This window comes from Schistocerca cancellata, chromosome 5, assembly GCF_023864275.1.
Source record: "Schistocerca cancellata isolate TAMUIC-IGC-003103 chromosome 5, iqSchCanc2.1, whole genome shotgun sequence".
Lineage (NCBI taxonomy): Eukaryota > Metazoa > Arthropoda > Insecta > Orthoptera > Acrididae > Schistocerca > Schistocerca cancellata.
In genome coordinates this window covers 826954974-826971255 of record NC_064630.1, presented here as the reverse complement: position 1 = coordinate 826971255, position 16282 = coordinate 826954974, and the positions used below count along the sequence as shown (strand labels likewise).

Genomic DNA, 16282 nt, shown 5'->3' with positions numbered 1-16282 from the left:
AACCAGAGGTTGTACAGAGTTTCAGGGAGAGCATAGGGGAACAACTGGCAGGAATGGGGGAAAGAAATACAGTAGAAGAAGAATGGGTAGCTCTGAGGGATGAAGTAGTGAAGGCAGCAGAGGATCAAATAGGTAAAAAGACGAGGGCTAGTAGAAATCCTTGGGTAACAGAAGAATATTGAATTTAATTAATGAAAGGAGAAAATTTAAAAACGCAGTAAATGAAGCAGGCAAAAAGGAATACAAACGTCTCAAAAATGAGATCGACAGGAAGTGCAAAATGGCTAAGCAGAGATGGCTAGAGGATAAATGTAAGGATGTATTGCTAGGGGTAAGATAGATACTGCCTACAGGAAAATTAGAGAGACCTTTGGAGAAAAGAGAACCACTTATATGAATATCAAAAGCTCAGATGGAAACCCAGTCCTAAGCAAAGAAGGGAAATCAGAAAGATGGAAGGAGTATATAGAGGCTCTATACAGGGGCGATGTACTTGAGAACAATATTATGGAATGGAAGAGGATGTAGATGAAGTTGAAATGGGAGATACGATACTGCGTGAAGAGTTTGACAGACCACTGAAAGACGTGGGTCGAAACAAGGCCCCGGGAGTAGACAACATTCCATTAGAACTACTGACGGCCTTGGGAGAGCCAGTCCTGACAAAACTCTACTATCTCGTGAGCAAGATGTATGAGACATGCGAAATACCCTCGGACTTCAAGAAGAATATAGTAATTCCAATCCCAAAGAAAGCAGGTATTGTCAGATATGAAAATTACCGACCTATCAGTTTAATAAGTCACAGCTGCAAAATACTAACGCGTATTCTTTACAGACGTATGGAAAAACTGGTAGAAGCTGACCTCAGGGAAGATCTCTTTGGATTCTGTAGAAATGTTGGAACACGTGAGGCAATACTGACCCTACGACTTATCTCAGAATCTAGATTAAGGGCAGGCAAACCTACGTTTCTAGCATTTGTAGACTTAGAGAAAGCTTTTGACAATGTTGACTGGAATACTCTCTTTCAAATTCTAAAGGTGGCAGGGATAAAATACAGGGAAGGAAAGGCTATTTACAATTTGTACAGAAACCACATGGCAAGCCAGCCACTGTGGCCGAGCGGTTCTAGGCGCTTCAGTCTGGAACCGCGCGACCGCTACGGTCGCAGGTTCGAATCCTGCCTCGGGCATGGATGTGTGTGATGTCCTTAGGTTAGTTAGGTTTAAGTAGTTATAAGTTCTAGGGGACTGATGACCAAAGATGTTAAGTCCCGTAGTGCTCAGAGCCATTTGAACCATTTGCACCAGATGGCAGTTATAAGAGTCGAGGGACATGAAAGGGAAGCAGTGGTTGGGAAGGGAGTGAGACAGGGTTGTAGCCTCTCCCCGATGTTATTCAATCTGTATATTGAGCAAGCAGTAAAGGAAACAAAAGAAAAATTAGGAGTAGGTATTAAAAGTCACGGAGAAGAAATAAAAACTTTGAGGTTCGCCGTTGACATTGTAATTCTGTCAGAGACAGCAAAGGACTTGGAAGAGCAGTTGAACGGAATGGACAGTGTCTTGAATGGAGGATAGAAGATGAACATCAACAAAAGCAAAAAGAGGATAATGGAATGTAGTCGGATTGAGTCGGGTGATGCTGAGAGAATTAGATTAGGAAATGAGACACTTAAAGTAGTAAAGGAGTTTTGCTATTTGGAGAGCAAAATAACTGATGATGGTTGAAGTAGAGAGGATATAAAATGTAGACTGGCAATGGCAAGGAAATTTGTAAGATTGATTATAGATTTAAGTGTCAGGAAGTCGTTTCTGAAAGTATTTGTATGGAGTGTAGCCATGTATAGAAGTGAAACATGGACGATAAATAGTTTGGACAAGAAGAGAATAGAAGGTTTCGAAATGTGGTGCTACAGAAGAATGCTCAAGATTAGATGGGTAGATCACATAACTAATGAGGAGGTATTGAATAAGATTGGGGAGAAGAGGAGTTTGTGGCACAACTTGACTAGAAGAAGGGATTGGTTGGTAGGACAAGTTCTAAGACATCAAGGGATCACAAATTTAGCAATGGAAGGGAGCGTGGAAAGTAAAAATTGTAGAGGGAGAACAAGAGATGAATACACTAAGCAGATTCAGAAGGATGTAGGTTGCAGTAGGTACTGGGAGATGAAGAAGCTTGCACAGGATAGAGTAGCATGGAGAGCTGCATCAAACCAGTCTCAGGACTGAAGACCACAACAACAACAATAAGGTATGATTAAGAAAAACGTTGATGGTTGTTAGTACATCAGAATGTTTTAAAGTTTCATTTACAGTGGCATAGTAATAAAATGTCTAGTATATAAGCTGGACCTACTTCCAACAGCGGAACAGCACCAGTGCACGAGAGCTACGGCTGCTGACCAAACATCGCGTTTGTTTGGGTCAGGTTTATTTTAACGATGAACGAAGTATAGAGTCGAGAATGAACTACCAATGCTGAATTGTCGGGAACGAGGCACGTTCTTCTCTACGACTGCTACTGATGTATGATTTATACCATTACTGGTATCATACCCAAGTTCCTTGCTCGTAGGTTGATGTATAAGAACAAAATATAGAGTGAGATTTTACATGAGGTTAGCTCAACTTTTTCGCGCTTAAACATCACAATAGCGGATCACATCACCGTACACACGTATTAATGGATAAATCAGTGTTCCCAGAAAGAACATTGCCCGTTACAATGGCAGATTTTTAGGAAGAAATTATCTGCTGCTGTGAACAACACAAATCGTTACCTTCCTTGATGCACTCGAAGTTTCGCCGGCTCACATGCCCGCTATATACCCTAGAAGTAATAACCTCAGCTTCCGAACGCAGCATCTGTAACCACTAGAAGCAGCCTTTTCAAGTTCATTGGTGGAATAGAAGGTAAATCATCATCAACTACTTTACAAGCTTAGCAGTTTATAAGAGGTACAGTATTTCTGTAGGGTGTTTCCTTAATTTCCAGTTTACATAGACATTTAATAACTCTAGCTATGTCCAAGAATTCTTTAATTACAGTTACACGCAACTGACGTAAGAATGCCACATGAAATTGGAAAGAGCGTAATAGTAGCTGAGGAGCCGAGCCCAAGTTTGACAACCTGACAGCTACAAATTGCGCTGATTTTTAATTATTTTTTAATATTTTTTAACGCTAAACGAGGTTTAAAACTGAGAATACGACGCTCAGTATCGGAGTGTGTTGTATGTAGAGGATAGTGGACTAGGATCACATCAAGTTTTTTGACCGGGACGTCAGTCTAGAAGCTGATTTTCGAAACATATGCAGGGATGCGCCCTAGAGACCCTTTTCTTCAGTGTTTGTTGTTGATAGAGACAACGCTGTATTTTGTGTAGCATTTGTAAATATATCGCATTCTACACATTTGTTGTTGTTGTTGTGATTTTCAGTCCAGAGACTGGTTTGATGCAGCTCTCCCTGCTGCCCTATCATGTGCAACCGCCTTCATCAACCGAGTAACAACTGCAACCTACATCCTTCTAAATGTGCTTACTGTATCCATTTCTTGGTCTCCCTCTACGATTTTTACCCTCATCGCTGCCCTCCAATACTAGATTGGTGATCCCTTGATGCCTCAGAACATGTCCTACCAATCGATCCCTTCTTCTAGTCAAGTTGTGCCACAAACTTTTCTCCCCAATCCTGTTCAATACCTCCTCATTGATTACGTGATCTACCCATCTAATCTTCAGCATTCTTCTGTAGCCCCACAATTCGAAAGCTTCTATTCTCTTCTTGTCCAAACTATTTATTGTCCATGTTTCACTTCCATACATGGCTACACTCCAAGCAAATCCCTTCAAAAAGGACTTCCTGTTCGCGCGGCTCCCCCCGTCGGAGGTTCGAGTCCTCCCTCGGCCATGGGCATGTGTGTGTTGTTCTTAGCCTAAGTTAGTTTAAGTAATGTGTAAGCCTAGGGATCCATGACCTCAACAACTTGGTGAAAAAAAAAACGACTTCCTGATAGCAAAACTCATTTACTACTTTAAATGTCTCATTTCCTAATCGTTCAGCATCACCTGCTTTAAGTCGGCTACATTCCATTATCCACGTTTGCTTTTGTTGATGCTCATCTTATATCCTCGTTTCAAGAAGATGTCTATTCCGCTGAACTGCTCTTCCAGGTCGTTTGCTGTCTTGACATTACAATGTTGTCAGCAAATGTCAAAGTTTCTTCTCCATGGATTTCAATTCCTACTCCAAATTGTTCTTTTGTTTCCTTAACTGCTTGTTCAATATACAGATTGAATAACATCGGGGATAGACTACAACCCTGTCTTACCCTTTCCAAACACTGCTTGTCTTTCGTGCCCCTCGACTCTTATCGCTACCATCTGGTTTCCGTACAAATTGTAAATAGCCTTCCGCTCCCTGCATTTTACACCTGCCACCTTGAGAATTTGAAAGAGAGTGTTCCAGTCAACATTGTCAAAAACTTTCTCTAAGTCTACAAATGCTAGAAACTTAGGTTTGCCTTTCCTCAATCTATCTTCTAAGATAAGTCGCAAGTTCCAACATTTCTACAGAACCCAAAGTGATCTTCACCGAGGTCAGCTTCCACCAGTTTTTCCATTTGTCTGTAAGGAATTCACGTTAGTATTTTGCAACCGTGACTTATTAAACTGATAGTTCGGTAATTTTCACATCTGTCAGCACATGCTTTCTTTGAGGTTGGAATTCTTACATTCTTCTTGAAGTCTGAGGGCATTTCGCCTGTATTGCTGTACGATATATTAAAGCTATTTGGTATATATTGTTACTTTTTCAGTTCCACAATTTGTGATGAACTAAAATCTATATGCAATGCGCAACAGTATTCAAGGATCACATTTTAGAAGCACCGTGATTAGCTACCAGTGAGACACAGTAATTGGGCGTTTGGTTCAAAGGTGCCTGCAGCCTTCCTCTGTAGGGGCGTCGGCGTGCAGGGTAACCCTCGCGCTGAAACGACGCTCCAAACAGCGCGGTCTCGACACGTGCGGAAGTGGCCGCGGCTCACGAGTCCGCGTGACGTGTAGCGTGGCTTGACGGAGTCGCGCCGGCACCAGACATCACCACAGTTCTGTTCAACGGCGTCACGGACGCGTCATACGACGACAAATCGTCTCAGCCCGTCTCAGCCACATTTCGGCCCTTCTTTTGACGCCACGGCGATGGAGGTCAGAACCGCGACGGCCAGCACTGAAATAACGCGGTTCCCTTATGTGGCCGAAGGAGACGGACAACTGCCGCTCAAAGCCGACGTGAAAAGGCCTCAGAGGGCGGCATAGAGAGCCTCAGTGAAACCACTCCTTTCATTGGGGCGTCGATTCCCACACATTTCGAAGTGGCACGAGCGCTTTCTTGACAAACCGTGACACTGCAGAGCCCCAACCATTCAACCCACCTCTAAGGACACTGAGGGGCTGCGTTCCCCTAAACGTGATCCCACCTCTCTGGAGTGCTGTGAGACTGTAGTTTTTCCTCGCGTGCACAGGCAGGAACCATTAGGACCATTTTAAGCCAGTCGAAAAAATTTGAACGTGAACCAAAATACTAAATGTTGCTTATACTTTTTCAGGTCACCTGTTTTGAGTGTGGGTGATATATGTGAGTGAAACTTCAGATGGCCTCCATAAAACCCAGTTCAACAACATACTCAGTACCACCTACCCATGTTTGTTGAGCACTTTACAAATTTACCTGTAGAGAGGAATCGTATGACGAGAGTCCTAGGCGCCTGCAGGCAGGCAACCCCATTACAGCCCTCCGAGTCCAGCTGCCTGCTTGCAGGCACCTAGGACCACTCCACAGGTTGCCTCTGTACTAGATTATTTTTAAAATTCTCAATGAATGGGGGTGGGTGTCGCCAAGGGTTTTGTCGAACTATGGTTGGGCGTGCGGGGATTGGGTCTGAGAGGGACCACTTGCCAGTTTATTCACCCAAATGTCGACGTCGCATCCCACCATGATCACGCAACAGGCTAAAGATGCATAAGCTGAAACACATTCAACAGGAAGAATTGCAGTCTCGCTGCGTTCGAAAGGGGTGAGGTCACGCTCAGTGGGGATGTGGCCGCGCTGTGTCCTTAGAAGTAGGGTCAGAAAACTGGGGATGTCAGCAGTGTCAGAGGCTGTCAAGAATGTCGCCCTGTTGCTCACCACATTGTGAACTGTCGTCTTCGACTGCAAAATGCTTGCGAATCAACGCCTCAAGGAAAAGGATGCTTTCACTGAGCCCTTTGCATCAAATCCTGAGGTCTTTTTGTGTCTCTTCTTACCGACGGATTGACTAAAATGTTTTCTTCGGTCAGCCACAGGAAAACCATGTTGTTTCAACTGTAGGCGCTGCGATTTTGACCTTCACCACAGAGATGTTAAAAGAAGGAGTGGACTGCAGAGAAGCCACCCATTCACAGGCCGAAGAGTCACCCACCCCCCATCCCCGCTCTGGATCGGTTGCCGACCCGTCTGACTGTGTGTGGGCACCCTGTGGCTGTGTGGCGGGCCCTACCTGCTCCCACTTGCGTGGCAGTTTTCAGCGTGCCGAAACATAAGGGAAAGGACGGAGTGTGGGGTGGCTGGTAGAGATTGGGGCTAACAGGGGGGAGCAGTGCACCGGTGGAGCCTACACACCCGGAGGCTACGGAGGCTGGACACCAGCACTGCAAAGTCTTACACCGCAAAGGGGAAGGTGTCGGGGGCAGGGGGGTGATCTCCCCATCTTGTGACACAATGTCCCACATTTGCGTGGGGAAGAATTGCGGTGAAGTTTTGTGCCAATGTGGCATCATCAATCCACGTTACACATAACATAAACTTCTCAGCTCTGGCCTTTTTTTCGCATCTCAAGACACCTTACTATTTAAATTGTCACCAAGCCCAAGTGTTACGTCACAAGGCACCACGTTTTTGTGCTGCTATACAGGAAGACTGTGGGCACTCTCAACCAAAGTACGAATTTCTGCAACACAGTGAGAGTTTCGAAAAAGTGATCCTTTATTTCTGCCGCACAGTGTATTTCAGAACTGTTTGTATTCAGGTAAATGTGAATAGTTATAACTTGTCGCTCATGCACCACAGCACCTTGTATCTTGAAATATAAGGACACCTCTTACCATGGAACATGCAATACTTGTTAATTAGCTGAGTTTCTTTGATGTCTTAACAACTTTACTTTTCTTGAAAAGTTTTTATGTCCCTCCTCCCACTATCAATATTATTTAATAGCTGTTGCTGCAGTCTATAAAATTTATCATTGAGTAATGAATTTGTTATCCGTTAAAAAGCGAAGAGAGCTTCTTTTCTAATAAATCAAAATGACTGTGTTTTAACATTCTTATTTTCATAATTAAGAAAATTCTTTTTGTCCCTCCTCCTCCTATCATTATTAATTAATGGTTGCTACTGAAAACTATCACTTCTTCATGTGTCATGATGGGCCATAATTTACTGTATCAATTTGGCTATGGAGTTAGTTTTCCACAACGAAATTGGTAAATTAATGTTGAAATGGCGTAAACGTAATTCCACCAGCAGATTGCCAGGTTCTTCCGAGTAATGTCAGATTGCATGAGAACAGTATTAAAAAATTATTTTGCTCTGCAAACAAGTGCCAAACCAAAAGTGATAAAGTGCAGTCATGTCGCTATTATTATGTACTGCACCAACAAAGCCAGCCACAGAGTTAACAATTTCTCAGAATTTTCCGCTAAGAAACTTCCTGTAATTTCCATAAAAATACTCGCACTCATCACAAGTCATCCAGTGTAAACTACAAAACTGACAGATGGGAACTTAGACCGTGATAAATAATTAAGGACAAGTGTACTTTTGAATGGTACAGAAAAATGGATTTTTTAAATAATTTCATTAAATTCTATAGCCTGTCCTGATTTCATTTATATAAACATTATTAGATTTAAAATGAAAAACGACTACTCTATACTAAATTTCAGAGTTAGAATTGTGCACGCTGTCACACTCCTTTATTTCAGTTGTAGAAAACTATTAGTATTTCAAAAAAGCAACTATTAAATTTTTGTTTCAAATGATTCTGTTTGGGCTATATTGTATGTGTTGGTATTTCCAGCATGTGTAAACTATCTGTTTGCTCATCTTTAGTTTTTCTGAAGTGGTTTATTTACGGTCTATTAAAAGTTTGTTGCCTAACAGCTGCATATATATTTGTGGATGTAGGTATTCCATAGCGTGCAGTGACGTTTTTCAGTGCTGGAGTGAAAGCTAGATTCGTAATGTTCTAACAATTGAGCATAAAATGTGACTCTTGATATGAAAGACCAATATTTCTTGGCTTTGGCACACAACAAGTTTAGCAAGCTGAAATAATTGCTCTTGAAGCCACCTAAGGAGCAAAAAATATTAAAAGGAATGCCAAGAGTAAGCCTTAAGATGAAGAAATGTAGCGTAATGAAGATTATGCTTCAGGAATGTTCTGAGGCACAATTTACTATGTCTCACATTCTCATTTGAAGTTTCCCGCAAGTTAAGTTCATGTATAAAGCGTAGCACTAATTTTTCCTGTAACCTGCAATTTTCTATACCCCTTTGACAGATATCTACGTTATTACAGCTGCAACAAAATTACAGAGAACTAAAATTTTTTATTAGAAAAATATTTTAAAAATTAAAATTTATGATATAGTAATATTTTCTCCCATCAAGTCACACATACCTGGTAAAATTTGGTCTTCTTCACATGTGGATTATGGGATTAAACGAAACCTAAGTCTGAGGAAGCATTTTACAAAATTACAAAGTTCTGAGTTATTATCTTTTATAAATTTTAGTATGTCTAAAATTGTTAGAATACCTGTAAATAGTTTAAAAAGTATTCTGCATTAACTGTGATAAACAACAAAACTGTAAAACATATGCAAAATGAATGATTCATGAAAGAAACAAGTGCTGATTTTCACATTATCGATCTCTTCTTGTGACATGTGTCTGAGGATAACCTAATTCATTCACATCAAACAATAAGTACATATTATTTTGGCTCCATGTTGTCCTATGTGACGAAATGTTTTTAATTTGAGTAAGAGTGTAGGCTGGTATATGCGCAAAGTTGTATGGGTTTTGATTGAGATAGTTAAGTTCCATTTTTTGTAACATGTGGGATTACATCAATTCTAACATATTCAGTTTGCTCACTGCCACTTGTATTCACGGTCAATTCTATTATTAAAATTGGGCGGCCATCCGCCTTATGTATATATACAGGGTGAGTCACCTAACGTTACCGCTGGATATATTTCGTAAACCACATCAAATACTGACGAATCGATTCCACAGAACGAACGTGAGGAGAGGGGTTAGTGTAATTGGTTAATACAAACCATAAAAAAATGCACTGAAGTATGTTTTTTAACACAAACCTACGTTTTTTTAAATGGAACCCCGTTAGTTTTGTTAGCACATCTGAACATATAAACAAATACGTAATCAGTGCCGTTTGTTGCATTGTAAAATGTTAATTACATCCGGAGATATTGTAACCTAAAGTTGACGCTTGAGTACCACTCCTCCGCTGTTCGATCGTGTGTATCGGAGAGCACCGAATTACGTAGGGATCCAAAGGGAACGGTGATGGACCTTAGGTACAGAAGAGACTGGAATAGCACATTACGTCTACATGCTAACACCTTTTTATTGGTCTTTTTCATTGACGCACATGTACATTACCATGAGGGGTGAGGTACACGTACACACGTGGTTTCCGTTTTCAATTACGGAGTGGAATAGAGTGTGTCCCGACATGTCAGGCCAATAGATATTCAACGTGGTGGCCATCATTTGCTGCACACAATTGCAATCTCTGGCGTAATGAATGTCGTACACGCCGCAGTACATCGGGTGTAATGTCGCCGCAGGCTGCCACAATACATTGTTTCATATCCTCTGGGGTTGTAGGCACATGACGGTACACATTCCCCTTTAACGTACCCCACAGAAAGAAGTCCAGAGGTGTAAGATCAGGAGAACGGGCTGGCCAATTTATGCGTCCTCCACGTCCTATGAAACGCCCGTCGAACATCCTGTCAAGGGTCAGCCTAGTGTTAATTGCGGAATGTGCAGGTGCACCATCATGCTGATACCACATACGTCGACGCGTTTCCAGTGGGACATTTTCGAGCAACGTTGGCAGATCATTCTGTAGAAACGGGATGTATGTTGCAGCTGTTTGGGCCCCTGCAATGAAGTGAGGACCAATGAGGTGGTCGCCAATGATTCCGCATCATACATTTACAGTCCACGGTCGCTGTCGCTCTACCTGTCCGAGCCAGCGAGGACTGTCCACGGACCAGTAATGCATGTTCCGTAGATTCACTGCCCCGTGGTTTGTGAAACAGGTGAAAAGGTAGAACTGCAACGCATTCTCTGTTAATGCCCATTGACAGAATTGCACTCGATGATTAAAGTCATCACCATGTAATTGCTGATGTAGCGACACATGAAACGGGTGAAAGCGGTGACGATGCAGTATGCGCATGACATTATTTTGACTCAGTCCACCGGCTCTCGTAACTGAACGTCGGAGGTTTCAAGCGTCAACTTTAGGTTACAATATCTCCGGATGTAATTAACATTTTACAATGCAACAAACGGCACTGATTACGTATTTGTTTATATGTTCAGATGTGCTAACAAAACTAACATGGTTCCATTTAAAAAAACGTAGGTTTGTGTTAGAAAACATACTTCCGTGCATTTTTGTATGGTTTGTATTAAACAATTACCCTAGCCCCTCTCCTCACGTTCGGTCTGTGGAATCGGTTCGTCAGTATTTGATGTGGTTTACGAAATATATCCAGCGGTTGCGTTAGGTGACTCACCCTGTATGGGCGCCACAGCGTTTCAGCAGCAGTGGTTAGCTCTACCTTACCTGAAAGTGGCCGGATCGTAATTTTCCCCATGCTCGCATTTGTACAAGTTTGGAACGAGCTTTCCATTCTTGTCCTGAACACAGATGTAGTATATGCTGGGGTTCGCCGGGACTACGTCACTCTCTCTGAGTTCGGTACACGTGAGTGGGAGGTCAGTGCACACGCTATCCGTCGGCTTTAGCCTGGAACAGAATGAATGCACCAGTCAAATAACGCACTGCTGAGTTGTGAAAGTCACATTTCGGTAAACGTAGTCCAAAACATAAAAAATACCATTAAGCTCGTATACAGCCTCATCTCCTAATGTCAAGCAGAAATTTAGTTTCACAGTGGTAAGGATGATGTGTTCTTATTTCTAAGAAATCCTCTAAATATATGGATCAGTAACAGTGCTAATGAAAAACAATGTCGGAGATCGATATTTGGTATCTCTGAGTTCAACTGACGTTACCGGCTACGTTTCATGAACTGCGGTCGTTGGTTGTGGGAAAGGGCAAAATCTGCGACGTCGTGTACAACAAAGAGCAAATTGTGACCGTTTTTTTTTTTTTTTTTTGAGAAATTACGAATACAGAATGGACATAGCACTAGTTAAATTTCACGTGTGCTACCAGACAATTCTTGAGATTTGCGATGCTGACACGAAATGGAATGGGAAACAAGTTACTTAACGCCAAAGTTGTAAATGACACTGTGCTTAAATACATGAAGAAAATTTCGTCCGTGAAAAGTGGAGTTATACATATGTGCTTGATTTGGTGGAATAGTTGTGCCTATGTAAAATATTGATACGAGAATATAGCATTTTCATTTGTTTAACAACTTACAAGGCCAAACTGTATATTTGATAGCAAATTATGTGATATAAAATGATCAATTATCCTTACATACACAGCCTTTTCAATACCTTTAGCAAACACTTATGGCAGAGAAATAGGCAACATTAATACGGCGGTGTGTCTATCCTTCATCTTTACGACCGCTTGCTCTCTTCTGGAGACACTTTGAGTGGGGCGTGTGAGTGTCTGTGGAGAAATGGCAGCCCATTCTTCCTCGGGACCGAAAAGCAGAATAAGATGTAGGTGTTGGACGCTCGCGTCTGGACCGATCGACAACCGAACCCATCCGAGACGAGTCCCACGTGATTCGGGTCGGTCCTCTGGAAAGGCCAGTCCATTTAAGGAATGTTTCTATCTGCAGACCGTTGCCTTACTGACTCTGCTTTATGATAGGAGCAGTTACATACTGATAAAAAAGATCATCGTGTGCAAACTGTTCTTCCACCGCACGCACTACGCAATGCTTTAAAATTTGATAAATCTTTCCACATTCAGAATTTGCTTACGCGCAATAAAGGGAGACACCACCCCCCTTAACCTCGCTGTTGGCGCTAGAACGTTGGCAGCTAAAGTTCCCCAGGTGTTCGCCAAAACCAAAAGCTTCCATCGAATTGCCATAGAACATAGCGAGATTCACGACTCCAAATCATTTATATGTACAATCGACCACGGTGCAATGGCGTCGCTTTATACACGACCTCTGGCGCCACTTAGCACTGACGACACGTGTGAGGAGGTGTAGGCAACTGTCATGTCCCACTGTGTCTGGCTGCCCCTGCACAGGCGCCGGGCTGGCCGTGCTGCCAGGGATTCCTTCCGGTGTCCTCGTGCGGTATGTAACAGCTACCCTACAGAATCCTCGACGGTCGCTACTCGTCAATACATGGGGTCTGTCTGGTCTTCCTTCGCATTTCCACTCCAACATGAATTCACAAACGGCACACCTGAACCATTTTAGAAGGGTCGGAATGTGTCTGATGGGGCTGTTCCTCGTGTGACGTCCAGTGGCTGGACCACATTCCAAGCCACTGGCCACTCCACCCCACCCCGCTGTCACAGCTTCCCCACTATAATAATGGCGTGTGACGAGGGCCTCCCGTAGGGTAGACCGCTCGCCTGGTGCAAGTCTTTCGACTTGACGCCACTTCGGCGACTTGCGCGTCGATGGGGATGAAATGATGATGATTAAGACAACACAACACCCAGTCCCTGAGCGGAGAAAATCTCCGACCCAGTCGGAAATCGAACCCGGGCAGGATTGACAGTCTGTCGCGCTGACCACTCAGCTACGGAGGGTGGACACTGGCGCCACCATACGCCCCACCTCCCTTTGTACAGGCCGGTCCGCCAACCGAGACATCTAGTGGTCAGTTGCGCAATACATTAGGCTGTCCGGACACTTTTCATCAAATGTATGCCTAAACTTAACTCGATCAACAGGGTACAAAACGAAGGTGTACTAAGAAGAATAAGTTTAGATAGAAATTTTACCAGAAACAGGATTAGGTTATTGGGACACATGCTACGACACCAGTGACTACTTAACTTTAGGCTCAACGGAGCAATACTTTGCAGGGGCAGAAAATGGATCAGTTTAGTAAAAGAGATGAGATGATTAATGGTGTTAGACACGTAGCGATGACAGGAAGAGCATATAACCTGTGAAACACTGAAGACAAAGGTATTAATACTACGTATGGTCTCACTAAAAATCTGTTTTCTCTGATGAAGGTACACGTACAGTAAACTAATCAGTTACTTAAATTAACATTTTTGTATGTTTTTCTTATGTATCTGGTATTACACTCGTTCATAAGTTAGTAGTTGATTGCAGAAGTTTTAGTATTACACTTAGTATCTAAGTCAGAATACGTATCTAGTATAACACCTTCACCTGAAAGAAATGTCCGACTTTTGCTGTATGGGGCAATGAAGAAATTCAGCGGCTTAAGCGCTCTGGGTATCCAGCACGCCTCCCGTCCGACGCAAACATGCGTATGCCACACAGAACACAGGGTGGTCCATTGATAGTGACCGGGCCAAATATCTCACGAAATAAGCATCAAACGAAAAAACTACAAAGAACGAAACTCGTCTAGCTTGAAGGGGGGAACCAGATGGCGCTATGATTGGCCCGCTAGATGGCGCTGCCGTAGGTCAAACGGATATCAACTGCGTTTTTTTCTTTATATAGGAACCCCCATTTTTATTACATATTCGTGTAGTACGTAAGGAAATATGAAAGTTTTAGTTGGACAACTTTTTTCGCTTTGTGATAGATGGTGCTGTAATAGTCACGTTGTATCACGTAACATTGCGCCAGTGCGGACGGAATTTGCTTCGTGATACATTACCCGTGTTAAAATGAACCGTTTACCAATTGCGGAAAAGGTCGATATCGTGTTGATGTATGGCTATTGTGATCAAAATGCCCATCGGCGTGTACAATGTATGGTGCTCGGTATCCTGGACGTCATCATCCAAGTGTCCGGACCGTTCGCCGGATAGTTACGTTAGTGTTAAGCCACATGTGAAACGTCAACCACGACCTGCAGCAAATGATGGTACCCAAGTAGGTGTTTTAGCTGCTGTTGCGGCTAATCCGCACATCAGTAGCAGACAAATTGCGCAAGAATCGGAAATCTCAAAAACGTCTGTGTTGAGAATGCTACATCAACATCGATTGCACCCGTACCATATTTCTATGCATCGAGCATTGCATGGCGACGACTTTGAACGTCGTGTACAGTTCTGCCAGTGGGCACAAGAGAAATTACGGGACGGTGACAGATTTTTTGCACGCGTTCTACACTCCTGGAAATGGAAAAAAGAACACATTGACACCGGTGTGTCAGACCCACCATACTTGCTCCGGACACTGCGAGAGGGCTGTACAAGCAATGATCACACGCACGGCACAGCGGACACACCAGGAACCGCGGTGTTGGCCGTCGAATGGCGCTAGCTGCGCAGCATTTGTGCACCGCCGCCGTCAGTGTCAGCCAGTTTGCCGTGGCATACGGAGCTCCATCGCAGTCTTTAACACTGGTAGCATGCCGCGACAGCGTGGACGTGAACCGTATGTGCAGTTGACGGACTTTGAGCGAGGGCGTATATTGGGCATGTGGGAGGCCGGGTGGACGTACCGCCGAATTGCTCAACACGTGGGGCGTGAGGTCTCCACAGTACATCGATGTTGTCGCCAGTGGTCGGCGGAAGGTGCACGTGCCCGTCGACCTGGGACCGGACCGCAGCGAAGCACGGATGCACGCCAAGACCGTAGGATCCTACGCAGTGCCGTAGGGGACCGCACCGCCACTTCCCAGCAAATTAGGGACACTGTTGCTCCTGGGGTATCGGCGAGGACCATTCGCAACCGTCTCCATGAAGCTGGGCTACGGTCCCGCACACCGTTAGGCCGTCTTCCGCTCACGCCCCAACATCGTGCAGCCCGCCTCCAGTGGTGTCGCGACAGGCGTGAATGGAGGGACGAATAGAGACGTGTCGTCTTCAGCGATGAGAGTCGCTTCTGCCTTGGTGCCAATGATGGTCGTATGCGTGTTTGGCGCCGTGCAGGTGAGCGCCACAATCAGGACTGCATACGACCGAGGCACACAGGGCCAACACCCGGCATCATGGTGTGGGGAGCGATCTCCTACACTGGCCGTACACCACTGGTGATCGTCGAGGGGACACTGAATAGTGCACGGTACATCCAAACCGTCATCGAACCCATCGTTCTACCATTCCTAGACCGGCAAGGGAACTTGCTGTTCCAACAGGACAATGCACGTCCGCATGTATCCCGTGCCACCCAACGTGCTCTAGGAGGTGTAAGTCAACTACCCTGGCCAGCAAGATCTCCGGATCTGTCTCCCATTGAGCATGTTTGGGACTGGATGAAGCGTCGTCTCACGCGGTCTGCACGTCCAGCACGAACGCTGGTCCAACTGAGGCGCCAGGTGGAAATGGCATGGCAAGCCGTTCCACAGGACTACATCCAGCATCTCTACGATCGTCTCCATGGGAGAATAGCAGCCTGCATTGCTGCGAAAGGTGGATATACACTGTACTAGTGCCGACATTGTGCATGCTCTGTTGCCTGTGTCTATGTGCCTGTGGTTCTGTCAGTGTGACCATGTGATGTATCTGACCCCAGGAATGTGTCAATAAAGTTTCCCCTTCCTGGGACAATGAAGTGACGGTGTTCTTATTTCAATTTCCAGGAGTGTATTTAGCGACGAAGCGTCATTCACCAACAGCGGTAACGTAAACCGACATAATATGCACTATTGGGCAACGAAAAATCCGCGATGGCTGCGACAAGTGGAACATCAGCGACCTTGGAGGGTTAATGTATGGTGCGGCATTATGGGAGAAAGGATAATTGGCCCCCATTTTATCGATGGCAATCTAAATGGTGCAATGTATGCTGCTTTCCTACGTAATGTTCTACCGATGTTACTACAAGGTGTTTCACTGCATGACAGAATGGCG

At 44.2% G+C, this 16282-nt stretch overlaps 1 protein-coding gene across 1 annotated transcript in view; it reads right to left on the bottom strand.

Moving 5' to 3' along the window:
- The window catches only part of LOC126188822 (mucin-2-like), an 86160-nt gene that overhangs the window by 38301 nt on the left and 31577 nt on the right, over positions 1-16282 (bottom strand). The window contains exon 4 of the mRNA XM_049930435.1: positions 10946-11128. Coding sequence (XP_049786392.1) covers positions 10946-11128 — 183 coding nt within the window. The remainder of the gene's footprint in view (positions 1-10945; positions 11129-16282) is intronic.